General features: G+C 45.3%; 1 protein-coding gene across 1 annotated transcript; it reads right to left on the bottom strand.

Annotated features, from left to right (window-relative positions):
* Positions 1-487: 487 nt before the first annotated feature.
* On the bottom strand, positions 488-23,410 carry SCTR (secretin receptor). Its single transcript, XM_076343034.1, is given in 15 exon segments — positions 488-736; positions 1,762-1,803; positions 1,987-2,125; positions 2,221-2,312; positions 5,060-5,129; positions 5,673-5,733; positions 5,825-5,978; positions 7,205-7,337; positions 8,361-8,458; positions 8,749-8,852; positions 12,837-12,947; positions 18,171-18,297; positions 23,183-23,284; positions 23,287-23,337; positions 23,339-23,410. Coding segments are annotated over 15 exon segments (1,533 nt in total). The 3' UTR covers positions 488-559.
* Positions 23,411-27,577: the final 4,167 nt, after the last annotated feature.

Raw genomic sequence — 27,577 nt, 5'->3', positions numbered from 1 at the left:
TGTGCAGCTGGATAGGAAGCATTAGCTCAGCCATGCTTTATGTTCTCAGTGTCCATCATCCATCACCACAACAGAAAGACTTTGAATCTTGGTAAATTTTAGGGATGAATTAATTTTTCGTTTCGAATCCATGAGCTGTGTTAAAGGATGGCATGGAATCTTCCTCGTACAAAATGGTATGTCCTCCCAGCTTCAACAGCAGAAGAAATAGAGAACATCTAAAACTCACCAGCCTGGCTTAGCCTGGAACATGTTGTGAGAGCCGCATGGAAAATGAAAGGTCACATTTAAGGTAGAAATAGCAGCTGAAAAATATTGGCGTGGAAAGAAACACAAATTACTGTGGCCAGAAACCCAAGGAAGAGCATAATGTTTTGGCCCATTTTACCTTGGAAAATAACTCTGGTACTACACAGGATATAGATGAACAGATGTGCTTCAAGAACCATTGATCTACAGCAAAGTCCCACTTTTGGATACATACACAAGACTCCTAGCACGGTCCATGGGACTTAACCATGTGTATCTGAGCATGGAGGTATCCTCCAGGTGTACAGTGTTAAAGCACGCTTGATCTTTGGAGGGTTGCTCTCCTGTGCTCTGGTGGGCTCGACCTCACTATCTGCATCTCTTGAGTTAAGCCACTTCCTCCGTTACTTGCTGAGGTGCTGACATGCTGACGCAAGTGTTTGCTCAAATGCCACTGCCTCCATTTTCTCTGAACTTCCAGCTGAACCTAGGTAGAAAGGTCACAAAATACTTAGTTCAGCTAGTTTATCTTGGAGCCCTGCATTGCGGAGAGCAGTATAACAGGAGAAGGAGAGCGGGTTATCTTTGCCAAGGTTTGGATTTATTTATTTAACCCCCCATTTAAGGGGTTAGGGTAGGGCCTGTTTCTTGTCACTTCTACTGATACTGTTGTTGCAGCTACGCAATTTTCTGTTAACCTGTTTTTCTGTTTAATTGCTGGTGAAACTGTTCACAGAGTCCAGCTGTCCTTAATAAGTGTTTGGTTTAGATTTTTCAAAGATTTTTATTTTAGTTCTAAAAATGGGACATTTTGGCACTCTAAGGTAAAAAAATGCAGATTTTCTTTTCAAAACAGCTTTTTCTGAACCCTGTTAAAGCACCAGTCAAAGCATTTCAAACCCCTTCCATTTCAAAGTGACCTTTTCTTCCAACTTTAAGCACTGGTATTTTTTTGCTTTCTTCCAATAACCTCAGGATTTCCCAGGTTTGGATAACATTTCCCCCCACCTCTACCAGCAGCAACATTTCAGAGTGCAAGTTCTAGCCCAGAAGGCTGGGAGTTATCATACGACTACAAAGGAAACGGTCCCTCTTCCACAAGCTTTACCTTATGAGAGTCCTAATAAACCTGGACTGGATACAGCTTTTGATAAATTCCCTCCCAAGGATCAAGCAAAGAAAACAGCCATGGGATGACAGATAATAGCACCATGCGTCAGAACCAGTTGATTGTCAATGTGACCGTGTGCGGGATGGTACTCCCACCCTCCATTCCCAGACAGTAATAATGCTATCTGATTTACAGAAGGGCTGCAATAGTTGAGAGGTGAAGTTTGCATCTGGCATACAATTACTTAGGCTTGCCAGGTCTAGGAGGTATTTCATGGGTGACGTTAGGTAGCTGGGAAGAAAAGCCTCAGATAAAACATGTAATTCATTGGAGAATGTATCCTACTGATTAATGAGGCATGCTTGAGCAATAAAAAAGAATATTATACACACAAAACTCACCTCACCATTAAGAAAACAATAAAGTACAGCCACGACAAAGCCCTAAAAGATAAAAGAACCGTGGTCACAGAATTAGAACTGCAGTTTCAGCTTTTGAATGGGGATGAGGCATCCCAAGGGAAATCAGACAGCTTGGTTTTGCCATTGGGACTCTGCTCTGTTGCAGAGTTGTATGTTATACCTCGTTTTCTTATTTTAAAGAAATAATAGCTTGTCAAATATTACCTGGAATGATCCAAGAGCCAATTCGAAAAACAGCTGAATTTCCATTGTGCCGCTGCTTGCATCTTCGGGGAAAAAAGCGAAGATGATGTAGTGGACCCCAAAGAGAGGGATGAGGAGAAGTGTTGACTTTGCAAGTCTCCTGAGAACGAAAACAGAGGGGAAAGCTGGTGTAGAAGGAGCCAGAGGAGCTCGGATGGGCTCATGTGGCATAAAGTCGCGATGTAAGGAACATACTTGTATTGGTTGAAATCACTGCTCTGTCCTTCAGGTGAGCTGAGCTTCCTCATCAAGATTCTTAAAATTTTGACAAAAAGAATGAAATTAATCTGAAAAAAACAAAAGGAAGGACGTGAAAAAAACCCCAAACAACAAAACCAAATGCCCAATAACCACTTACGTAACTGCCAGGTACCAGCAGAGCCAGTTTGGGGTGTTTTGGCTGAGCAGGCAGAATAGAGGGGCTGGGGCTGGCCTGCCCACATCCCTGTCCCCATTCCAGTCCCTGCCCCTGCCCCTCCAGCCTGCCCAGCCACTGTGGGCTCCGGTGCCGGTTGCTTTCCCCGCCGGTTTGCTGCAGCTTTAGTTATGGGGACGATCAGGGCTTATTATCCAGACAAATCACCAAAGGGCAGGGAGACCAGCTGCACCGGTAGGATCCCTTCTGGCTGTGGGGTTCAGACAGCCTCTGCGCAGTCTGGCCCCGCTTTGGATGCCAGCAGAGGGACAGCACCAGAGCTACCGCTTGCTAACTGGGACTGCAAATGCCGTTTGTTCCCTGCCAAAAGACACAGTGTGGTTTGGGATGATGGAGGCAAAATGGTTAAAAGTGGGGATAGGAGAGAGTCGACACTGAAGTTCTTCCTTTTGCATTTTCCCCCTCTCCAAGGGTGGGTATCAGATAAAAATGCTGATCTGCTGCTCGGTTTGGGGGAGGGTGAAGCAATAGCTGTTTCTGCTCATTTGACCCTCAGGCAAAGAGCGGGAGTCACCCGGGAGGCAGAGCCAGCCCGAGCGCCTCGCTCTCACGGCATCAGGGAGCGACCTGGGCTTTATCTGCCCTTTGCATCAGGGCTTCGGCAGCGCCCTGCGCTCCTCCGAAGTGCCCCCGGCACTGCCCGCCGACCCACACCAGCAGCCCTTTTGCAACACCCTGCACCGTGGCAGGCCCTTAACCCTTCCCTACGCCTGGAAACACCATCGCAGCGATGCATTCTCTTCCTGGTGGCTTGTACGTGCCTGCGGGTGTCAGAGCAGCGCTCTGAGGTGGTGGGTTTCCCCAAGAGAAGCGGGTCTACTTTAGATGGGACAGACCCAGGGTGTCCCTGGGTTCCTGAAATTTTTGGATGAAGAGGGAGCAACTGTGGCTGCGGGTCTGAGCTGCTGAGGGTGTCCGGAGAGGGCTGGAAGTTTGGGGAGCTGGGGAGGGATGAGGAAAGGAGCAGAGCTGGGAGAAGCTAGGGGTGAGGAAAGACTGAAATATTTTGGGGGTGTTCGGGGGAAAAGGAGGTTCAGGTCTGAGGACTCTGGGGTTTTTAACCCACCAGGCCAGGCAAGAGCGGTGTAGGCTGAGCAGGACTTTTTGCTGATGAAAAACTACTGGGGAAGGGAGGACGGCGGGATTCCTGCTGGGAGGGATTGCCCGTGGGCAGCACAGCAATGAATGTTAGCCTAGGAGCACAAAGGAGTTTATCGGTGTTGATTTTCTGCCCTTTGAACTGCTAAGGACTGTGCGCTGTGAGGATAAAGAGATTAGACCTGAATTCTGAAGGACTGGCTGTTTGTTTGTCTGTGGCTATTGGCTTGAGAAAAGACTCTTTTAGGTAAAGAGCCAGGGTCATCCAGGCGGCTCCAGCCTTAAGTGGCTAAGCTAGATGTGATCAGGATTTTGAGGAAACTTGAAGGAGATAGCGGGTGGCCCTCAAAAGATAAATTAAGATTGTGCTTTTCGCCTTGCAGAATGCTTGGGCCTTGTTGGCATTTAAATATTGCCGAGTGGCTCCTGGAGCATAAGGGTTGATTAATTCAGAAAAATAAATGCTGTGGCCTCATTAAGTTGATCATGAATCACTTGTGTGGTCTTCTGCTTGTCTTGTGGGGGTGAAGGATTGCTCAGTGGTAAATGGGAGCAGAACTTTAACCCACCATCTCTGCTGCTTGGGTTTCCAAGAGAGCATGCAAGTGTTGCAGTTTGTGCTTTGCAAACATAATGGCTCCTACTGGCAACACAAAAACCTCAACCAACTCTTGGGTTCTCGCTTGGAGCATCAGCAGGTTACTTGAGAGTAAGTAGCAGCTTGAGTGTTTCTGTACTAGGGTTTCAGATTGATCATTGCAGAGCGGTCTGCCCCAGAACATCTCAGTTGGGCAGAACAACTATCTCCAAGAAGCAGCTCCACCCCCTTGGTACCTAAGGCTCTGAAGGTGAGCACCAGCAAATGCTCAAACCATAGGTGTTGAGTATTATTTCCACCAAACTGTACTTTACATTGCTACTGCCTTGTACTGGGCAGGTTCACACTGAGTTTCAATGCCTATGCTTTATTTCAGTGAACAATACCATAATAGTATAATTGCAGTCCACTAACACGTGGTGCGTGCAGCCTGTGAGCTGCTTTCATTGCTGAAAACAAAAGCTAATGGTCATGTAAGGCAAGTTGTTTTTGGCTTTGCTGAGAGGGGCATTGACCGGGAGACACAAAGGCGATTGTACTGAACTGTACAGCCACTTCGTTTCTCCTCTGGAGCCTTCCTTGAAACAGTCCAAAACAAGCTTCCACAAGCCAGCCAAGTTCATATGAAATCAACAGGATGTGGAAACCTGATCTTCTTCAGGCTCTTGCTTCTTGGAAGGACACTCTAGCTTTGCTTGTGAACTTAGCTTCGGGGCATTAGTTACTGACTAAATCCTGCTGAGCAGAAGTTGCTTAAGCAGTAATTCATGTGTCACACCAGTTCAGGCACATGTCTAAGATCAGTTCATTAACACACTTCTAAAGCATGTTGAGTAGATGATCTCTGACTTCACAATATTTGAAAATACAGTTTGAATCTGCTTGTCCCAGAAAAGACTTACAAAAATAGACAAAACTACAGGGCCTCTAATGATCCACCAGGTATTGGCATTAGTGTTAATGTCCCAACACCTGTAAAAATAGAAGAGAAGGTGCAGTCAGTTATCAAAACACTGGTGTCTTTTCAAAGGCGTTTAGTCTGTTTTGTACTTCAGATAGGCCCCTATTCCCTTATTCTACAAAATTAATTTCCTGTTCTCACTTAGCTGCACAACATTTCTGACAGAAAACTATCCACCTGCACAGGACAAAAGTACATCCCGCCCTTAAAGTACAACCACTGTTCAAAATTTTGTAAGGGAGAAGAGAAAGGAACAAAGTTTCACTGATCAGAAAGTCAAACATGGATGCCGAAAACATCATGGGCTGAATTCATACTTGAAGGCTACCTCCTACCCTTGAAAATGCTCAAATGAAATTGGAGGCTCTTTCTTAGGTTGCTCAGCTGGACCTCTACTCCTGCCTATGCTAGGATCCAGGTTCGCACCACAGCAGGGTGGTGGTTGGTTTGCTTGGCTGCCAGCGGTTAGGAATGAGCAGGACCCCGTGGAGCAGCCTGCGCGGGGGCTGCATGCTCCCCCCGGCATGCCACCTTCCCCCCTACATGCAACTTACCCAACATTTTCATGGAGTTGCCTAGCAGTTGCCCATGCGGCCACAAACACAGTTGGGGCACCTGCAAGTGGAAAAGCTAGTTACTGCTCCACAAGTCCATCCCAAAGGCAAAACAAACCCACAGTTATTCTTACTGAAAGGAGAACCAGTACCCCATCCGAGGGCGATGAACTGCCAGAGGAACTTCCTTTCCGAGAAGAAAGAAATAACCAGGAGAGTGTGGAGGTACAGTCCCTCCACAAGGAGCCAGCTGTAGTTAGACATGATGCAATACTGAAAGAAGACCATGGTGAGCTTACACCCAGCCTGAGGAAAGAGAGGATAATTAGCAGAAAGCTTCTGCCTGGGTTTGTATCTACCTTCTAACAGAGAGAGAGAGAGCGCTGTAAATAAATCTTGGCAAATAGATATTTTACAGCAATTAGGGGACTAAACAGGTGGCCTTGAGACAGGCGTTCACATGACAAGAAAGCAGGACTGGCACTCGTAAATGCATTAATCAACTGCGTCACTAGCAAGAACCAAATGTGTCATGGACACATGGTTTTGGGTTACTGTCTCACTTAGAGGACTTTCACTAATACTACCTTATTAGTATCAGTAGCACTAATATCACCTTAGAGCAGCACGTGAATGTATGTCAGTCTTTTTTTTCCTAAGAAAAAGGGTCAATAAAGACAAGTTAAAATTTGCTCAAAATGTTCTTGTTCAGCAACAAAAGTCCAGCAAAACTGGGGGGGTAAAACAAAAAAAAAGCCTTTTTGTTTGTTTGTTTCCCTCCTTAATTCTTATCTTTTGGTTTAAAGCATTAAACATTGTCTCCAGTGCTCCCCTCCCCCCCCAGTTTTCAAGATATTTTGCTGCCAATAAAAAGAAAAAGGAAAAAACAATTCAAAATGTGGGAGGTTCCTTTTCCAGGCTCTCTGGGTGCAAGCCCATATCTTACTATCAGGTATCAGGTCTCACACTGTAGTATAAGTCAGCAATATTTAATGTGTTCTCGTACTTTTCCTGCCAGCCCCATCTGCCAGGATCTAAAATCCATGTAAGAATCTCCACCCTGGTAGAGTATCCTGTGTTCACACCCTGAGTCACCCATGTTTAGGCATTTCTGGGTCAATGTGCTGAACTCCTGGTGCCTTCTGTAGACATCTAGTCAACACAATCAAGATGATGAATGCAGGTACCTACTTCAGACTGACCTGGATGCCCTCTGCTCCAGTACTTGTAAGGGCATCAATAGCTGGGAGGAACTGTACCTGGGTTTCTGTGTGTATGCTCCAGCCCGGGCTGCTTTTGTGTCCTCATATAACCGTCACCCATGCAGAATCCCCCAAACAGGGAAATCTCAGCCAGGAACAACCAACACGCAGGACTGAGCGATAGAGAAGGGACAGGGCATACCTTTCCTCTCCCATAACCCCTCATGCTGAATGGAAAGCTGAGACAGACTTCCTTCTCTGCACACTAACTACTGCTGGGATCTTGCTGGGAAACTGAGGCGTGGAGCAAGCTGGAAGGCAGAGGGTTACCGTGTATGCCCCGCAGTAATTTGTGTCTTCAGAGGAAAACAAAACAGCATCCTTGATGAAGTTGGATGAGGCTCGCAAAATGAACGATGTGAAGAGATGCATGTGGATGTAGTTCCTTGTACAGTGAAGTTTTCTGTTACAAGAAGAGAGAGAGATCCGGTGAAGTTACATTCCTAGCCAACAGCTGTGTAGTGTTTAGCTGCCTGCCGGGTTAAACCACAACATGCGGGTAGCTTGTGGCTGTAAACAGCAGGTTTCAATCCTTATTAATGCTAAACTGACAAATTAGGAACACTGTTTTTCTGTCTGTGAAAGGAAGACTAATGCATTTCCCAAGAGGGATATCCTAGAGAGAACTTTAAAAAGCTAAAGTCACATCTGCTCCACTCAGGTACTAAAACAAGCTGAACGTTGCCAGAAGCATTGCGATTTCACGCCAATATGCTTGGTCTAGCCTCCCTTCCTCCTTTCTGGAGTAACATGAACCCAAGGTGTTTATCCACACCTGGGTGGATTTATTTGGTTTGCCTGCACAGTGCGCTTGTGCCTGCAATGTTTTCTGTATTAAATCTCCACATAATCTGGGTCCAGAGGCCGTGCAGCTTGAAGATGAGTTTGCAAAGTAGTTGGGGTTCCTTCTGCCCAGAGGTGCCATCCTGACACTTACCGTAAGGGAAATTCATTTCACTGAATAAGCAGCAAAGTACAAATTCCAGGTTATAAGGATGCATGAAGATAAGCTGACTGTCAGATTGCTGCTGTAAGCCTGAAATACCTTCCCAGAAGTCAGTGCAGCAGCACTTAGAGCAAAGTTTTAGCCACAGTCTCAAGCGGGAAAAAGAACAGCAGGGGGAAAGACACTCTGCCCGAGGGACACTGAAGTCATGGGAAGACCTCAGCAGGGAGGTGGTGCAAACGCCAGTCTGCAAAATACGTCCAGCTACATTTTGGAAAGGCCAGGAGAGCACAACATGAGGAGCAGCCCATACATTTTCTGGGAGACAAGACTCAGAGATCATTTTTGTCACTGATTTCTGTGAAGGTTTTCAGAAATACTTCCATTTTTAACTTGCCCTGAAAGCCACCAGAAGGATCTGTGTCAGCTGAGACGACCAGAAGTCCTGGCCAAACGCAAACCAGAGATGCTTCTCCTCACCTAAAAGAGACCAGGACTGCTAAGGCTATCGTCAGTGTCACGAGGGAGGTGCAGTATCCAATGGTGTACATAGTCTTCAGAGTCATGAAATAGGAACGCTGCAGGGGAACATATATTCACATCTTTAACTTTGACTGTCTGGTAGAAATCAGCCCATAGCAAGAGAAAGGTGTCTCCTATTTAACAAATACATTTTCTTGTAAAATCAGCTACTGAAGTTTTACCCCAAGCAACCCATTCTGATCATTTGGAGGAAGCATTTATGCTGAAAAACACCTGTAACAATAACCCCACCTGAGTTAAATCACATCATTCAGTCTCTCCTTAACATGTTCCTCCCCCAGGGCCCCAAAGCAGCAGATCTGTGGTCCCAGGCACTCAGACTCACTCTTGCCTCGTTTGTCGTGTCATTGACATTGTAGCCACAAGCAATATCAGGTCTCGGATATGGGTCTGACCAACCCTCGCTTGTACAGTTTCGGTAGACAAAACCTGTGTGGTAACAACAAAAAAAGACAAAACCAGGTGTGATCACTTCCAATTGTATCTTTGTTCTCCTTGGGGGTCAGTCACCAACGTGTAGGATTGCTCCAAGAGCAAAGAGAATATTTTCCCCCAGGCAGTGCACTCTGCATAGCTGGAGGTGAAATACAGCCGAGCTAATTATGTTGATACTTGCCCAGTGTACTTGTGTGGGTCATAATATTGTTTGCCCACTCAGGGATGACTATGATGGATGTGTTTTTATTAATTGCAACATAAATAATACTGTTCGGTACATCTGGTGTTTCTTGGCCAGTATTCCAAGATCAGCAAACACATGACTTGTTCAATCACAGATTCATACTCCATGCAAACCTGATACTTCCCTGAATGCTCCCACCCCCTTACTGTGGTTTGTCATGGTCTGAAGAGAACACAAAACTTTAGATGGTCACAGATTTTTGGTGAGATTCAAATGAAAGCTAAAAGTTTTGTCCCCACAGCCAGGTCTGGGCATTCTTACACTGTTGATTTCCTTGCTTACTTGCAAATTAAAGGCTAGGATGGGATTCCCCTCACTCAGGTTAGCCTTCTGAAAGCTAAATGCTTGAGTCCAACTGTGTCCCTCATGGCTGTCTTTCTAGTCAGTGGAGAAAAAGAAGCATTTGCAGAATTCATCTCATTTTCAGACAGACATCTGCAGAGGGCAGTTTGTCTGACCCACTTCTGCTGGGCCGCCTGACTTTTAGACTCCTAAAGCTGAGTGAGATGGATCCCCAGCAAGTTGCAAATGGTTGAATAGGACATGTTTGAACACGTCCATATTCATGTTTGGCACTAAAGTGGAAGTGGGAAGACCTGCCCTACACACCTTACAATCTCATTGGAAGAAAATGACCCTAGCAGGCATCTAGGTTATGTGCTGAAGAGAAAAGAAACTTTTACAAAGAAGTAAAACCACTGCCTGCTGTCCTAATCACATTAATCTGTCAGGTAGGACAGATGTCTGCCACACTTTAGAAACATGGAGTGAAATCCTGGCTTTGCTGCAGTAATGGCAATACTAGCAAGGACTTAGAGAGGGCCTGAAATCAGCAGCCCTTCTTAGTAGAAGCCTTGCCAGAAGGCACCGTAAAAGTCTATTTTTGCCCACACATCTAGCTATAGGGACTCTAGGGCATCCAGTTCCTGCAAAACATCCCCGCAGTGTTGAGGGAACAGAGGGAGATGCATATGCAGCAGTGTTTGGCACTGATTTATGCTCTTTGGAGCCCTGCTGGGACCGTCAGGACAGCGTCAGGGCTTCTGCTACCTCTGGGCTAATTCTGGTGACCTGACAGCATGTCTGCACTGGATTTGAACTCACCTCTGTAAAACTGCAAGGCACAGCAAACATGCTGAGATCTCCAAGTGGGAAGAGCTCTGGGTGTGTCAGTATCAGACTATTATTCTGATGCTTTTATGAACATCTTGTTTCAGCTTAGCATCTTTGGAAAGGCCAGGCTTGCTTTTTAAGCCAGGTTTTCTATACCCTGCTGCAGTGCAGCAACAACAGAAGAGAAACAGCTCTCCCAAACAGTTCTCCCCAACCTGCCTTCACACCCAGCAAGGGAGTGGTATGGTGGCAAATTCTCTACTTCAGCTTCCATTATTGACACATGTACTTAACTCTGAGTAGAGTGTTGTGCTTGTAAACATGCCTGTAACTGTTTTTTGCCTGAGGATGTCAAAGTTGATCAGACAAGAAGAGGTGAAGTTCTGTGTTGGTGTGTGCATGCGATTGTGTTATATGCAAAGCATGGGAGATTATGCAGGGCATACTATATTGATGGACGTGAGCACAATTTTAACAATGCTACTTGCTTATGACACACACGCTGGGGAAACTGCAGCACGTCCAGCTCAGAGCAGACTCAGGGTCTGCAGTCTGTCTAAGGACTGGTGCTTGGTGTTTACTGGTGCCTTGGAGGCTTTTGGAGTTGCCTAGGCAAGGGGGAACACTGGCTAAAGGGATGGCTGTGGAACTGGGGCCATTTGATGTGGCCTTCTGCTCTGCCTCTGAATGCCCACAGTCGTTACATCTTTCCTCATTTCTTGCCTGAGACACAATGTGCAGGTCTGGATGTGAACTTCAGTTACGTTCCTTGGTTCCAGATTATTTTGTCTCTTTGGCCCGTTATGGGGGAAGGGGCCAGACAATCTGGGCTGCAAATCCAAGTCTAGATGTCAGCACAAAGCTCAACAGCACAGAGACGAGGCTTTGGTCAGAGCTCAGAGCTATCTGTGTCCCTTAATGTATGGATCTTTGGCATTTGTGGCTGCCCATCTGCTTTGTAAGTGGCGAGGAGAGAAAACTTCTGCTTTTTTTTCAAGCAAACAGATCTTTGTTTTTCTTTTGCAAAATTGCTTCAAACAGAGCAACAACTGTAGCAGTAATTAAACGAATGAGTCACAAGCCAACCGCAGTTAAAATCAGAGAAGAATGTGGCTATGAGAATGAGAAGAAACTATTGCTGACTTTGACCCAAAATGCCAGATGCAGAGACCGAAATAAGATGCAAATGCAAATGGACCATGTCTTGGGTTTCTGTTTCGAACACCATCACTCTGATTATTGTTTATCAGAAATGGTTCAGGTCTCAGCTTCTCGATAAGGAGCACAACTAAAGTTTAAAGCTGTTAGACTATCTCCAAGATAATGCAGTGCGCATTTGAGATGTAATTATGACCTTTGGACGTACAAATTCCTGTTTTCCTCTCCGGTCCGAGGGCCAAAGGCAGGGAGTGGTTCCCTCTAGTGGCTGTACCAGCAGGGATTTTATTTAATACGTTTAAGGACCGGTATCACTATGCTAAATATTTGTGAGTGCATGTCGGACGGATTATTTCCTCAGCGGTCTGTGTCTTTGTGTAGTTTATCCTCTGTCTTTAAACCAGATTATAGGATTCAGTGGGCAGCTACTGTTTGTGTGTACAGAAAGTAGCACAGTATTTTTTTTAATCTGAATGGCTCATGTCTGATTTTATTTAAAGAGCACTAAGTGCTTCTCCTCTGACTTATTTAATCTTTATTAGACAATCTAATATTTTGTCTCCCATTCCTCCCTCCATAAAATGAATCTGTCTGCTTTTCTGTAAGTACTGGACCTCATTAGCCCATGCCCTGTAACCGAAGAATGAAAAACCCTCTTTCGATTTGAATCATTAACTTGCTAAAGAGAAATGTAAGAACATTTCTTGGGCATTGCTGAAGAGTAGAACTGAACAGAAAGCAGGCAGAAACTCCTACTTAATGGCTTATGATTACTGTAGTATACTGGCAATAAATTTCATTTCATTTCTCTTGTAGAAATCCCAGAGAAAGGACAACAAATGTTGCTTGAGCTCATCTCTTTTTGAGTAAGTTGTTTGGTGAGCCATGAAACCTGAGTTCCCATGGATTTGTGCCACTTGTGTGGAGCCTGTCACAACCAACGGATGAACCCCCAGTGCAGATTTCCTCCTGACAGAGGCAAAAAAAGGATCTTTTCCCCCTACCTGGCTGGCTGTTGTGCCAAAACTTGTATGAACATAATGCTGTGTGAAGTTTTGTCCCCATCAAGCTCAGCTGAGATCAGCCACTGGCTTTAAGAGTTATTAGAAGGGGAAAGACAAAAATAAATAAACACAGAGCCTGAGTGGAGAAAACTCTTTCCTTTAAGAAACAATGCTAAAAACCTGCTTTTCAGGATAGCGTTTACTTCCTGCCCTTTTCTCCACCTGGCTAAGAAAAATAAACACTTAAAACATCTTGCTACTTTACTTCCAGGCTTTCCCACGTTGAGCTTAGTGTTGGAAATGGAGCCGCTAAGTGATCATCAGTCTTTAAAAGAAGAAGGGACACAATTTCACTTCAAGCTCAGACCTGACAGTGGCATCTTTGTAAATAACACACTTAAAAATAAAATAACAATAAAAAACACCTGGGCAAGAAAAGCATATTTTTAGTGTTACCTTTTTTTCCAGTCAGCATCTGGAAGAATTCAGGGCAGTGAGCGTTGACAGTCTGTCCCACAGCGGACGAAGGCCAGCAGCTCATGTTATCCCACATTCCAGCACATCTGCCTGGGGGGGCAACAACGAAACACCATGCAGCATCTCCCAGTGGCGAAACACCATGAAATTCCTCCCAACAACACAACACTAAGAAACATCTCCAAGCAGCGAAACACCATGCAGTATCTCCCAAGAACCAAGGCACCTACGGGAACAAAGATGCTCAGTACTCTGAAAAGCAAGCTGGATGAGACAGAGCAAGTCCTGCTGAGACCTGTTGAGACCTGGATAGGACAGAACAGGTCCTGCTTGCTTCAAACCAGCCCCAGCAAGCTCCAGGCCCATCCTGTTCTGGTCCTTGACTCCACTGGTCTCTACTAGCCAGACAAAGAGTAACTTGGGCCATTGTGAACTTTGCATCAGGCCCTTGGCTACCCATCTGTCTTCTGGTAACTATTGAATGGCCCTGGAAAGATGAAGGAAACCAGATTTGAATTTTTTAGCTCACTTTTCAGTCTTTCTAAAGCTCCCACTTTGAGCCACCCTGATGTTTTCCTTACATAATCCTTTTGTAAACAGAAAAAGATACAACTTTACTAGGAGTTTAAACAGCTTTAGAACGATACTGGGGAAAGGGCAGAGAGGAACAGTATCAATGTCGTCCTTGTACCACCATAAATACTTCTCCGCTTCTTCATCTCTTTCATTATGCCAAGACTGTGCTGGAGTGAATAACACCAATGGACCACTTGCTGGGCTTGGCTGCAGGTCTCAATGGCTTTTGTGCTGCAGGAAAGCAAAACTTCGCCAAGCTCTGCCAGTCCCTGGGACTGTAAAGGGAAGATCATCACATTTACAGGCCAAGGCAAAATGTGGGTTCACACCAGTAGGCTGGCACAATCTGCCTGTACTACTGTACTTTCCAAGACCAGGCCTCTGACAGTGTGACCTGCCTGTTGGAGGGCCCATCTCAGAGCAGCTATTGAACCTGGAGTCCCGCCGGGCCTCTGCAGGCATGAACCCATGGCTCAGTTGCCCTCCCTGCACCTTCTGCCACGTGAGGCCTCCATCACCTGCAGGGACTGACCAACAACGCCCAGATTCACCCCATTTCCCTCAGTTAGGTGCAGGGGCTGCTTATTTTAAGGTTGGGCTTGTCGTGGTCCCCTCCTACAGTGTGAGGGAGGCTTTTCCAGCTGCGCCCTCAGCTTGGCTGTGTTGCCTTCTGGCAGGGCTGGTAGAGGTGCATCAGGGAGCTGATGGTCAATGGAGCACAGCATGACAGTGATCTCAACTTAGACATCTTGCTTAGGTGCTAGAAGCTGGCATGGATGAATTTTGGCCTGTGGTGCAGAGTGTTAGTAGAGAAGACCTACAGTTGATGCCCCTTGTGCTACAGAGAAACTGCAATCCTGGTCTTTCTTAGAATCATTGAGGTTGGAAAAGACCTCTAAGATCATCGAGTCCAACCGTCGACCCAACACCACCATGCCCACTAAACCATGTCCCTAAGCGCCTCATCTACTCGTCTTTTAAATACCTCCAGGGATGGGGACTCCACCACGTCCCTGGGCAGCCTGTTCCAATGTTTAACCACTCTTTCGGTAAAGAAATTTTTCCTCATGTCCAATCTAAACCTCCCCTGGCACAACTTGAGGCCATTTCCTCTTGTCCTATTGCTTGTTACTTGGGAGAAGAGACCGACACCCACCTCGCTACAACCTCCTTTCAGGTAGTTGTAGAGAGCGATGAGGTCTCCCCTCAGCCTCCTCTTCTCCAGGCTAAACAACCCCAGTTCCCTCAACCGCTCCTCATAAGACTTGTTCTCCAGACCCCTCACCAGCTTCGTTGCCCTTCTCTGGACACGCTCCAGCACCTCGACGTCCTTCTTGTAGTGAGGGGCCCTTATTTTGCTCTTCTCCAGACATAGGCTGAAATAATTCAGGCTGGTTCCCTGTTGCCTCTGCTCACTATCATTGGTTTTAGCAAAGCCTTCTCTGTGGGTTTTGTAACATGACAGGGAAAAAAGAGGCCACTGGAGCATGCCAGGACCACCCTACGCCTGGCGGGTCCTGGCATGTGCAGAATGCCCTGTATGCTCACTGAAAGCAGAGGGGAGGAAGTGCTGAGTGCTCTCTTCAAACAATTCATGCTTTATAAGGCCAGCCTCCATTAGCCTGACAAAAATATTTACATTTCTATAAATTTATTTATTTCCTCCTGCACAACAGTCCTAGTGCCTGGAAATACAGAGCTTTTCACAGCCAGGGCACCTCAGCTCTGGTGTCCTTGCTGTGCCAATGTTTATAGGACTTGGTAACCATTTACTTCAAAGCAATAGTTTAACGGCAAATGAAACATCACCTTGGGTGATATTTATGCCTAGTCGTGCTGTTGGGTTATCGAACCTTCATGCCAACACCACTGGCATAAAGTCCCCAAATCAGACTCAGTGCACAGAAAAACCTGGCAAAATTATGGTGTTGGGATGGTCTCTTCCCAGGAGGAGAAAACAAAAAACAGCCGAGCCATTCCTCCTGCAGGTGGGCTTCTTGCCATTCCTCATGGAACAAAGACGGTGCCACCCACCCCCACCTAGCTAAAGAGCCTCCTGGGTGGAGGCAGAGCACAGCAGCACCTCCCTGATGTCCCTGTGCTCTTTGGGACCTCCCTCAAGTAGCAAATAGAGCATTTCGCTAGCAGCAATACATGGTGTCACCATGACCAAGAGGTCTCAGACCTCCAGCAGCTTCCCTCACCTGCTCCCGGCACCTGAGCGAATTATCCCATCTTCACTCATGCACAAAAAAGAGCATAACCATGACTTGGGTTACACTAATGTAACACTTCTCTCTCCTCCAAGCTAATGGTATCACAAGGGCAGAGTCCCTTTTTCCTTACACTGCAGGAGGATAAGAAACACTTACTGCTCAGGTACTTTGTGCCTGATTCACCCGCAACTAATCCTGTGTGTTTGTGCCATTTTCACAGAGATGTGAGCACCGCAGCAGAGACAGCACCATGGAAGCTTGTCCCCTGCTTTGCCCTTCTTCCCGCCTGCACCAGTCAAAGCTTCTGGGGTAGGTGCAGGAAGGATGGGGTATGGAAGGTGGTCTACACCCTGCAAAGCTGCCTTTCTCTCTCCCTGCATGACCCACCAAGGACATGCACTGAATCCCCAGAGCTTTATTTCTCTCTTCTTCAAGCTGAAGTCCCTGTATGGGATTTTCTGCACACGGACCTCAGACATGCAGATAATCAAAGGCTGGAGATATTTTCAGATGCATTATTTCCCAGAATAAAAGCATTACTCCATAATTTACCAAGGTAACAAACCCTTTACCCTGAAGTAAAGACCAGCAGAAGGAAATCCCTGGGCTCTCTCTTCAGTAACCATTACTTGTGGAAAGAAGTGCATCTTATCCCTGTTTATTCTTCTGGGGTCTCACTGCCAGGAGATGGTGTGTTTGCAGAGTTACAGAGACAGAAAGGGGCTTAGTCACTCTAGCCACTTTCATCTTAAAGCTTTCTGCTACGTGGGTATCCCTGAGCCTACGGCACTATGCCTTGTTTGATCTGACTTGTAGTGTTAAAAGAGCAATTTTGACAGCCATTGGAAATGCTTTCTTGAAGACTTAACACAATCCTGTATTTTTAACTTCTCTCTCTGTAGATTTGGGGAGAGGGGCACAGAGGGTAGAATTACCCTGTTTAAAAATTTCCAGTAACAAAAGGCTTCAGGGGAATTTTTAAGATTTGGATCCAACTTAGAACTGGATTAAGTTTCTGCTGAGGAGCTACTATTTGACTGAGATAAAACGAGACCATCTGTAAAACAGTACTGCCTGCTAATGCTAGTGCTGGTCCACACCTGCACGGTCCTGTGAAGTTTAACTTGTTTGCATCTTCGGAGCTCTGGTGCAGAGGAAATGCAGAGCTCAGCATTAGAGCCATGTCACAGGATCAAAGCAGAAAAATAGATAGGTTGTCAAACCACCCTCCTCTTCGGTGAAGGGCACCAGGGAAGGAAACAAACAATACGAAGGAAACAAACAATACTGATTTATTCATATCATCAAACTTCTTATATGTAATGAGACAGATCTGTATTCTGGAGTATCTGGCAACCTGCCATGAGGTACCCCATCACTGCTACATGGGCATAATGCCCTGAAGCTGTGCTCTCACCCATCAGTCTGCAAGGCTCACAGGGATAAAACAAAGACAGAGAAAAATGCTAGGCATCTTAAGAAACTAGGCAATAGATCTTCCCTCTGAGTCCTGCCTTTGGGCCAGGTCATAGTGAAACGGTTCTGTGTCTCCAACGCTCTCTGCTAGAGAGGAAGGCTTTGAAACTAAGAAAAAGCCTCAACTCTTGCTCCACACGGTAGCTTATCTCCGGCCAGGACACCCTGCACACAGCACATCTCACAGGAGCTCCTTCACTTTCCACACTGGTGAGGACCTTGCCGTGACATGGTCCACAAAAGTCACCCAGAAACAGTTCAGTCTGCGAGATGCTGCGAATGACACAAATCCATCCTTAGTGGCGATGGCAGGTCACGCACAAAAAATAGTCACACCTGTTGCCTCCACCCAATGTATTCTCTGAGATGCTGACCCAGCTGCTGCCTGGGGGAGCTAACACTCAGTTCATAGGCAAACTTCAATAACTGCTTGCAGTTCTCTCTCTGAGACCCCTTGCACATGAAAGCACTTGCTCAGCTGTGAAAAGAAAGCTGTCTACATGATGAGGACTCAGTACCACAAGACCTTCCCAGGCCAAAAAACTCCTTTATATGATGATAAATCCTCTCTGAAATGCCAGAGCTCTGTTATGTGACAGAAAGTTAGAGCAAGAAGGAAGCAATGAGGACCTTCAGGCCACATGATTTAAATGTTGTCTGCTGGTATTCATTGATTTTGAAGGCAAATATAGTTAAGTAAATTTGCACTTACTGGGCTGACTTTATAAAAATATCCTTGTCCAAGATGAGAAGAATTCCAAATCCTCTGCAATTTGCAAGATTTTGTTGCTGATGTGCTCCCTAGTTGTGAGGACTGCAGTTGAGCAGCTGAGTTAGAAGGCTCCTATGACTCTTGCTGTCACAGTAAGGTCAAAATCCCACTCTTGGAGCCTTATAACAGATCTTACCTGGTTTTCTGCTCCTAAATGAGAGATGCATACAAGGTGCATGCCTCCTATGGGAAGGAATGTGGGGGTACCTGATTTTGAGGCCACCCAGCTCACTTGAGAGCAGTTTTTATTGTGCACATTCATTCAGCCTTTACCTGAGCTCAGGAGTGGATCATTTTCGGGTGTTCTGTTCTTCGCCTCCAGCGAGAGAGTCTCAGCACAGTTTTCTTCCTCCTTTTTCAGGACACTCAGGAGGTCGCAGACAGGCGGGACAGCTCTGATCTGCAAATTTTAAAAGCAGTGGAATCACTTTTCCTCTTAAAACTTACATCCCCGTGACAGGATTTACCTTTCTTATGCTCACATTCCCCATGCAACCCTATCAACTGATTGTGGGCAATATTTCCTTTAAATACAGTTAATGTCCTTGAAATACAGTCAATTTTCCTAATTAAGTCTGCTTTTCTACAGTAGTAGCAAGCAAGCACAGGCTGAGTTTCTGCCTTCTCCCTTTTGCTGACATTACCATTATTGAGAAAAATGAATGTGTTATTCTGCTAAACTAAGTACATGAGCAGGATGTTCTTCCAAAAGACTGCAGAAACATCCAGGGCACCGCTGGACTTCCCTAGAGCAACAGAGAATTAATTACTCGCCCCTGGCAGTGTTAAACCATAGACCTCGCAGGTCATTTTCCTGGGCACAAGTGATCCAAATATGTCCATTGGTTGCAGACCACCCAAGCCTGTTTCACTGCTACTGATCAGGAAGCTGCAGGAGCCAATCTGAAAGCAGAATCTCACTCAGATTTTTGCGAGAACCTAGACGGTAATTTGTCCTAAGGTCATTTTCTCACCTTCCCGTCTTGCCCCATGCTTCTGTCTCACACAGCAGTGTTAGTCTTAACTCAATCCTGATGTAGCAATTAAATGTGCAGTTTATGTTATATGTAGCTGGACCAAAATGAACAGTTTATGTTTTATATAGCTGGACCAAAATGAATGTACAAAACAGCAACGGACCATTAAAATGGCATGTATTAAAAATCATTGCAAAATGATTTGCAGGACAAGGTCCCAGTTGTTATGTCTTGCAGTAAAAAAGTACTTTTACCATTTCTATTATTTACCAGTTTCTATTATTTTTGACAATAAAAATACTGAATATAAGCGGGTTCCCATTACAACAAATTAGGTAATTCCTCCCTCATGAACAAAACCAAAAATCTTTATAAATTCCCACTATGGAACTTATATGTACATATATATATGCATATGTATATACACACACATACTTAAAAGATGAAAAGCAAGTCATCAGGATGTAGTATTTGAAAAGTATCAGATAGAATTTTTTTATGTACTTTGTGCAGGAGAAGTTAACCCAGCAGCATCATATTATTACTCAACCTAATCAATCTGGTAGCATTGCTGGTCACTTTCAGATTAGATTTAGGAGAGAGAATGATCACTGAAAACCTTATAATGAGAAATATTACTTTTCTACAATTAAATTTTAGCTCAACAGACATCAATGACTATATTCCCACTCATTTCGGCTGGAAGTATTCTGGGTATTGTATTTCTGAACAAAGTTTGATCTCTTCAGCAGTGTATCATGCCTCATCTAATTGGTCTGTTGCGTTTAACTTCAGCATCTTTCTCCCCTGTCTTAGTGCATCATGAAATAAATAAACTAAAAACCATTTGCGTTTGCATAATGTAATGAATTTTCTGGAATCACACATGCGAAGAATTCAGATGAAATAAACTATCCTCTGATGCCAGGATTTAAATGCATTTTTAATCCATGTAATATTTCAAAAAAATAGATTTTTAAAATCCATTTAATCTTTGAAAAAAATAGAAATGTCTGACTGGAGTAACATGTCTAAAGAAATGTAATTGCATTTAGTAGTTTCAGTTGTTAGCTGAAGGCTGAATTTGGTAATTTCTAAATATTGACAGATTTTTTAAACGTGCATTATTTACCACTCTCTATTGTTATCTATTTGATTACCAATAGTAAAGCAATTTAGTACATTTTCAGAGGTCACAAGTACAAATGTGACAGTTAAGACCTACAACATACTTCTGCTGTAGTATCTCTGTCCAAAAGTTACCTTTAAAATGCATTAAAAACCAATATTATTGCTGAGCATTTGAAGCAGCCAACAGAACCGGTCTGGTCTGCATGCGGGTCGTTCAAGATGATACTGCACATACGTAAAAATAAATGCTAGCAATCACATTAGTAATGATCTCAGAAACAGGAAAATCATTCACCTTAAAAAAAGCTATACATCTTGTGGGCACCATTTCCTTTTAAGAAATGTAGGTCCTAAGAAAGCTTTTGTTCTAGAAAGAGATTTAAAGACTACGTTATTTCTTTATGGCTAGAATGAGGCCGCATGCTTTCAGCACATTCAGCTGTGAAGACCACCCTGATGATCCGATAGAGCATTATTTTCTTACATAAATGTGTTGCTCAAGCAGGAATATAGTGTAGTTAGTGCCTTACAATTACTGTTTTACCCTACCAAGTGATGCCCACCCTACTCTTCCGATCAGATACTGCTGTCTGGTAATAGACATGCGAGTAACCAGATTTTAAACCCAGAGAAAGCAGAGAGCCTCCAGGTGCTGTTTTAAAGACCTTGTTTTCCACAAACGCTGTCCTTTGGTCAGTCTTTGCCAACGCTGGCATCTGATGGGGCAGGCTGGGCATGAACGGGGCTGTCGCAGGTCCGGCACAGCTGTTTGCTGAGCAATGCAAAATCCCGTTTCCCGTGCCACGGCCAGATAACCCCGCTCCGCTACCGGCTGTGCTCAGTCTCTCTCATGTTTACCATCCACAACTGGGAGCAAACAGCCTGCCTCCGCGCCTTGAAATCAAGGAGGAAAATGGGCTCCTCTACATGTGGTTTCTTCATCTCTTCCTAAACAGTTCACTGAAACAGCTCCCAGCTCACAGGCTGTCAGATTTTGATGAGGGGGCAAGACATCCTCATATTTTGTTTAAAGAAAATATAAGGTACCAAAACCATTCCAAACAGAAATAGCTGTGATAACTAGATGTCCAGAACAGGCAGTTTGTGATACTGGATAGCAACAGCCAACTACAGTTTTTAACCTGTGAAATGAATGGATCTAAACTCTATTTAATATAAATAATATTTGCAGCCACAGAATTCACAGCCATTTAATTTGAAAGTAAGTGGGTTTAGTTTAATGAGAGGATTTAAAGGAGAACAAAAGATACCTGGCAAAATCAAAATAGGTATTTTGAAGGATTAGAAAGAGAACAAGTGGAAGGAGATGCTCTTAGTGGCACCCTGAGCAACATCTATTTACAGAGTCCTTTAGGTAATACCTAAGAATAAGAAAACAAAATTACAAGAAAACCATCACAGTCACTATTTTTATTGCAGAAGACAATCAAAAGGCAAAAATGTTTGTAGATTACATTCACTCTGAATCATAGAATCATAGAATCGTGTAGGTTGGAAAAGACCAACCTACCTTAAGATCATTGAGTCCAACCATTATCCTAGCACTGCCAAGTCCACCACTAAACCATGTCCCTAAGCACCACGTCTACACATCTTTCAAATACCTCCAGGGATGGGGACTCCACCACTTCCCTGGGCAGCCTGTTCCAATGCTTGACAACCCTTTTGGTGAAGAAATTTTTCCTAATATCCAGTCTAAACCTCTCCTGGCGCAACTTGAGGCCATTTCCTCTCATCCTATCGCTTGTTACTTGGGAGAAGAGACAGACACCCACCTCGCTACAACCTCCTTTCAGGTAGTTGTAGAGAGCGATGAGGTCTCCCCTCAGCCTCCTTTTCTCCAGGCTAAACAACCCCAGTTCCCTCAGCCGCTCCTCATAAGACTTGTTCTCCAGACCCCTCACCAGCTTCGTTGCCCTTCTCTGGACACGCTCCAGCACCTCGACGTCCTTCTTGTAGTGAGGGGCCCAAAACTGAACACAGTATTCGAGGTGCGGCCTCACCAGTGCCGAGTACAGGGGCACGATCACGTCCCTACTCCTGCTGGCCACGCTATTTCTGATACAGGCCAGGATGCCATTGGCCGCCTTGGCCGCCTGGGCACACTGCCGGCTCATGTTCAGCCGGCTGTCGACCAGCACCCCCAGGTCCTTTTCCGACAGGCAGCTTTCCAGCCACTCTTCCCCAAGCCTGTAGCGCTGCATGGGGTTGTTGTGGCCAAAGTGCAGGACCCGGCACTTGGCCTTGTTGAACCTCATACAGTTGGCCTCAGCCCATCAATCCAGCCTGTCCAGGTCCCTCTGCAGAGCCTTCCTACCCTCGAGCAGATCAACACTCCCACCCAACTTGGTGTCATCTGCAAACTTGCTGAGCATTAAAATTAAAATGTGTAGGCAGAGCTTGGGTTTTCTCAGAGTTTGAACCAAATCCCCTGCTGGGACAAATAGATTGATTTTTCCATTAGTTGCAATGAAACAGTGATTTTTTACATTTGCCAAGAGTTTGATCCTTTCACAACTTCTCACACCCAGACTGGACATATTTCAGTCTTGGCTTTATATGCTTTCAAAATATGAATAAGCTGAGCAGCACCTGGAGATCACAGCCCAGGTTCAGCTGTCCTTCCCAACCGGTCTGAGTGCCCGGAGCTCAGCAGTGACAATCTGCCACATAAATTCCCAGTAAAGTGACAAAGCTAAAAGAAAGAAACCAAACTTTGCAGGTCAAACATTGCTTTGCATTCCTTCAGGCTGAGTCAAGGGAGGCTTTGGTAGTGGTGGGCATTCCTCCTTAGGGGATTGCTTTCTGGTGTAAATCAGCAAAGCTTCTCTAAATGGCATCAAATCTTTTCTCCTTCATCACAGAACCTGTTGTGTTTACCAAAGCAGGTTAGTAACACTGCTGCCTTTATATAGATGGGGAACCTGAGGCATGCCACTGTCTTTATATTGGTGGGGAAAATGAGGCGTCCAGCATCTAGCCATCTGGCCACTGTCAGTTAGTGCAGGAAGCAGCAGAAGCAAGAATAAAATAAAAAAATCCCAGCTTCTACACAGACTTTTTAAACAAAGACACCACGACTTCATGGAATAGAGGTACACTTACTCAGACAACGTGATTCCATGCAATTGGGAATAAATAGCTCTGAGCACCTACCAGGACGGATGAAATCCAGAAGATGATCACCCAGATGGTCCACATAGTCAATCACAGGCTGTTTCCTTCATCCCTTGCGCACCAGAGGACACCAGGCTGTCTGTATGCTCTCCAGCGTGGCTCTTAGCTCCTTTCACTTCATGCCTTTCCCTCCTCACTTTTCTTCCTTCCCAGCTTTGACCATCCCTAGCCAATGTTTCGCTCCAGCTGCTGAGCCCTAGAGAGCATCAGCAATGACAGGACCCCCCCGTTTACCCCCCAAGCTCTCCTCCTGCTCTGCAGAAGCCTCCTGTCCCAAGAATAACAGCACCTCTGTTGAGCATGTTCCTACTATCGTCTGCCTCCCTTCCCGGCTATTATTCACTGTTATCGACGGGTGTCGCTGGGGAATGATCATTCCTCATGCTCCCATGATAAGGAACCAAGCAGGACTCCTGTGTAAGATGTCAGCCCCACAACAGTAGAGGTAATCAATCAAGGGGAAATACAGCCCTGCAATAAGAGCCCTGCTGAGAAACAGGATTGGAGGAATGCGATTCAGGCTGCCTGCACTGCTTCTGCTCCCAACAGCTCTGTACATGCCTCCCGCAGGAAGCATATATCCCCGAGAGCCAGAAATCAGGAGGCTGGCAGAGCCTGCTGCAGGAGAGCCAGCTACCTGCGCCTCCCACCCAGCCCAGGCGAGCACAGCTGCCAGAGCTGAAGACAACCTCAAGTCTGGGGTAGGCACCAGAGAAAGGGCAAACAGGGGATCTTGTCTTCCTACCCTTCCAAAGAGGACTAAATGCTCCCTGGACTTCACCCTCTCATCCAACATCCAGAGAAACAGCCAGTCTGCATTTCGTCCCGATGCTATAGGCTGCAAGATGTCATTGCGTCTGGATCCCTGTGGTACCTCATGGTGGGATGTAGATTCGGGCCATCCTGGGTTCCCCACGGGCAGTTCCTCAGCAGTCCCCTTCCCTGGCAGCAGAGCGCTCTTTGCTTTTCCAGGTTTTGTTTCTGTGGCAAAACTATTGTAAAGGGGCTGTGTGCTTACCCTGGGTGTGGGCTGCCAGCTGCCAAGGCAGGCGCTCCAAACCCTTGCTTGCCAAGTTTGCTTGTAGCACAATAATGAATACAGCCTCAAAAAAGAGCCAAAGTTTGCACTGCGCACTAATGCCCTTTCTCAAAGCACTGCAGTCCTCAGCTTGGTAAAGTGTCTTGAAACATCTTTTACCACCTTTTCCAATTTACCGTCACCCCAGACAGGTCAAATGTGACGAGGGGCTGCCCAAAACTCAGGGACTGTTCTCCAGTCTACTGAGGGTGTGCTCCAGATCTACCGGTAAAGTCAATGACCATGGCCATAAAACATCTGGCTTGTTACCTGTGCACTGAAAATCCAACTATTGCATTAAGCAATTCGTCCGCTGAGCAGCACAACAAAGGAATCTGGGTTTCCTAGTGAGTCTTGCCCTTTTCCATGCCCACTCTGACCACAGTAACTCCAGCTCATCTCTATATGTGCTCCTTAGTACAGCTGAATTGCAATGCTCTCTGTTTCCCTACACACCACCCTCATCTCTCCCCACATCTCCAGAGCAGGAGTCAGGCAAGCAGCAGTATTTGCTCTGCCTCCATGCTACGTCTGTCCTGCCCAGCTGCCCGGTTTGCATATGCTGACTGCCCAGCTGCCACGCTCACACAGCGTCATTTCCCTTGCAAAGGGCAAATGTTTCAGTCTTCCTTGCCCCTGTCCACACTAAACTTGTAGTAACTTTCATTTCTTGAAGAGCTCTGCTTTCCCACAGAGTTTGGTTGAAATTGGTCAAAGGGTTAAATAAATTGTTAAAAGGGGGTCTGAGAGACAGCCAGACAATGTCATTACAGTAGTCTGAAGAAACCACTTTGGCAATGCTGCATCACCTCGGTGGGGTGCCAAGTCATTCTCTCTCTTCCTTTGGCTCAGGGAATATTTTATTATTCCATTCATATTGTAACAGCTTCCTCTGAAAGCCACCGCTCTTGCTCGTGTTTGTGAAATCGAGGGAGCTTTGCTCCTGAACGTACTTCTGAATGTTGGGCATTTTCTGAAATAGGCAGTGGTTGCCCGGGAGTTTCAGAGACATGATGTTGGATTTAAACACCAATGGTGTGAATGAAGAGCCTAATATTTTGTGACCCTCCCATTATATTCACGTGCAGGCCAAGCATTTGAAAGAAGCTGGATGCAAAATAAAACCTGGAAAATTCTCACCTGTGCAAACCATTGCTTGACTCGCAGCGCAGCAGATGTCGGCGTAGCGGGACAGACACCACGGGTTGGGAGACCTAAGAGCAGCAGCAGACTACAAAGAATTATTAATAATAATTCACATAACCTGAAACCAGATGTTTGTTTAATTAAACAATGTAGCATTGCACTTGGCTGTGTACATCTACCTTCATTCCTACTCAGTATATCCATTTTAAATTTGCCACAGCTGCAATTTCTTTCAGGTCTGCAATCTAAACCAGAAATGAAACATCTGAATTTGTTCATGCAATCTCAAAAGACTTTTAATGGTAACTTTAGTAGTAAATAAATTACTTTGCTTTGTATTACTCTGATTGTAGGATTGTTTACTTATCAAACACTAACCAACTTTGATATTCAGTATTTATTTATTAATACTTAAAATTTCCATTAGTGCTTCAGTATAATAACTAATTTTTCTCCCTCCTTTGCTAAATAAATTGTTTGCAATGCCTCTATTACAGCTTAACAATCAGGCCACATATTTTTCATCTGATGTTTGGAATATAGAGATAAAACTGAGGTGAGAATCACCTATTTAAATCCTAGTTCACAATCTTTATTTATACTAGCCGTCCCAAGGAAATCTGCAGATTTGTTGGCTGATAATCCCCTCTTTTCACCTACCTTTTCCACTGATTTGCTACCTCTCAGGAAATCTTACAGAGTGCTTTTCCAGAGGTGCATCATATTCAGGTCCTCTGATGTGGAAGCAGAGATGGATTCTGGTTTACACTCAACTATCACTCTCCAAAGAGACAGAAGTACATGTGAATTGTGTTTCCGTGGGAGGAGAAATATGTTAACATGCTATTTGCTGTACTATGTTCCCACAGCCTTTTTCCTGGAAACAGGAACAAAAACCCAGCAAACCCATAGACCTAAACAAGTTCAGCGTGGGACACTGTGGTTAAGCTCTGGAGCTGGCAAGTCTATTTTCAGCGCCAAAGCGTGCCATGCAAAAACTGTAGCATTTTGCAGAGACATCTTCCCTTGCCCCAGGGAGCCAATTCGGGCAGCCCAGCGCGCTGCGAGGGCTCTCCAGCAGATCCATTCTGCAAGAGAAAATAATTTCAACCATCTCCCCAGCTTGTCAGGTGGAGAATAAACTGTCTGCCTTAGTCTGTTTACTCAGCTGAGGTGAATGGATAGTTTGGAAAAGCGCTAGCTTGATTTCTCCCCTGATGTTTGAAATGGTCAAAACTCCACCAAAGGCAGATAGCTGCACACATGGAGCTACAAGGAGGAAGAGGTGCATGCACCCAGGAAAGGAAGGCTGAGACAGGAGGTTTGGCAGGCAGGAGGAGGTTTAGGTACCTCTCTGAGGGGTTATGCACCTTTAGAGTGATGTAGCACACTGGGGCACATACAGAGGTGAGGTGAGGACCAGCTCCGACAGAAAACGTGCTGTGAAATGGTGGGGTAGTGAGCTGCCGGAGTTCACAGGAAGCCAGTGTAGAAGCTGATCCTGAACTTTCTCCTAAACCCAGCTTGAATGCTGTCATCGCTGGGCATCTCTCCCCAGCCTTGTCAAGGGTGTAGGCGTCTTTCTTTCCTAATCAACAGCAATTACATTTTACCAAGTATGGGTACTACGTTCTGGGAGCTGAATTTTATGATCTGAAGTTTCTCTTCCTTTCTTTTTTATTCAAACTGAGCATCACACCACTTTCGGTCACATTTTACCTCTGTGTTAGAAATGCTGAAAGAGAAGAATTTTTTCTTAGAATAGGTAAGGAAAAAAAAAAGTTCTGGAAATATTTCTGGCTTTCTATATTAAGTGTCCTTGAGATATCATGAAAAAAACAGCAAGGCTATGAACACAGTTTGTCCCAAATGCACATTCATGCCCGAGACAAACATAATACACCCATGACAGAAGGAGCTGGGACAGCCAATACTCTCCAATTTATTTTTTATATCAGTGCAGATTTCTTTGGTGTTTAATCTTTCTCTTTGCTCCTCCACCGACTCTGTTGGGAGTCTGGAGGGCTTACAGGTTTGGGACAACACTTACAAGGGATGCCAGGGTGTCTTCAGCAAAATAGGTTGTGTCAACCCAAGCCAGCAACATTGCTGTGTTTAATTCAGCATTTCTCAGTCTTGTCAATCTGTCC

The sequence above is a fragment of the Aptenodytes patagonicus genome, chromosome 6 (genome assembly GCF_965638725.1).
Source record: "Aptenodytes patagonicus chromosome 6, bAptPat1.pri.cur, whole genome shotgun sequence".
Taxonomy (NCBI): domain Eukaryota; kingdom Metazoa; phylum Chordata; class Aves; order Sphenisciformes; family Spheniscidae; genus Aptenodytes; species Aptenodytes patagonicus.
The sequence above is the reverse complement of the archived record's forward strand: the minus strand, read 5'-3'. Positions and strand labels throughout refer to the sequence as shown.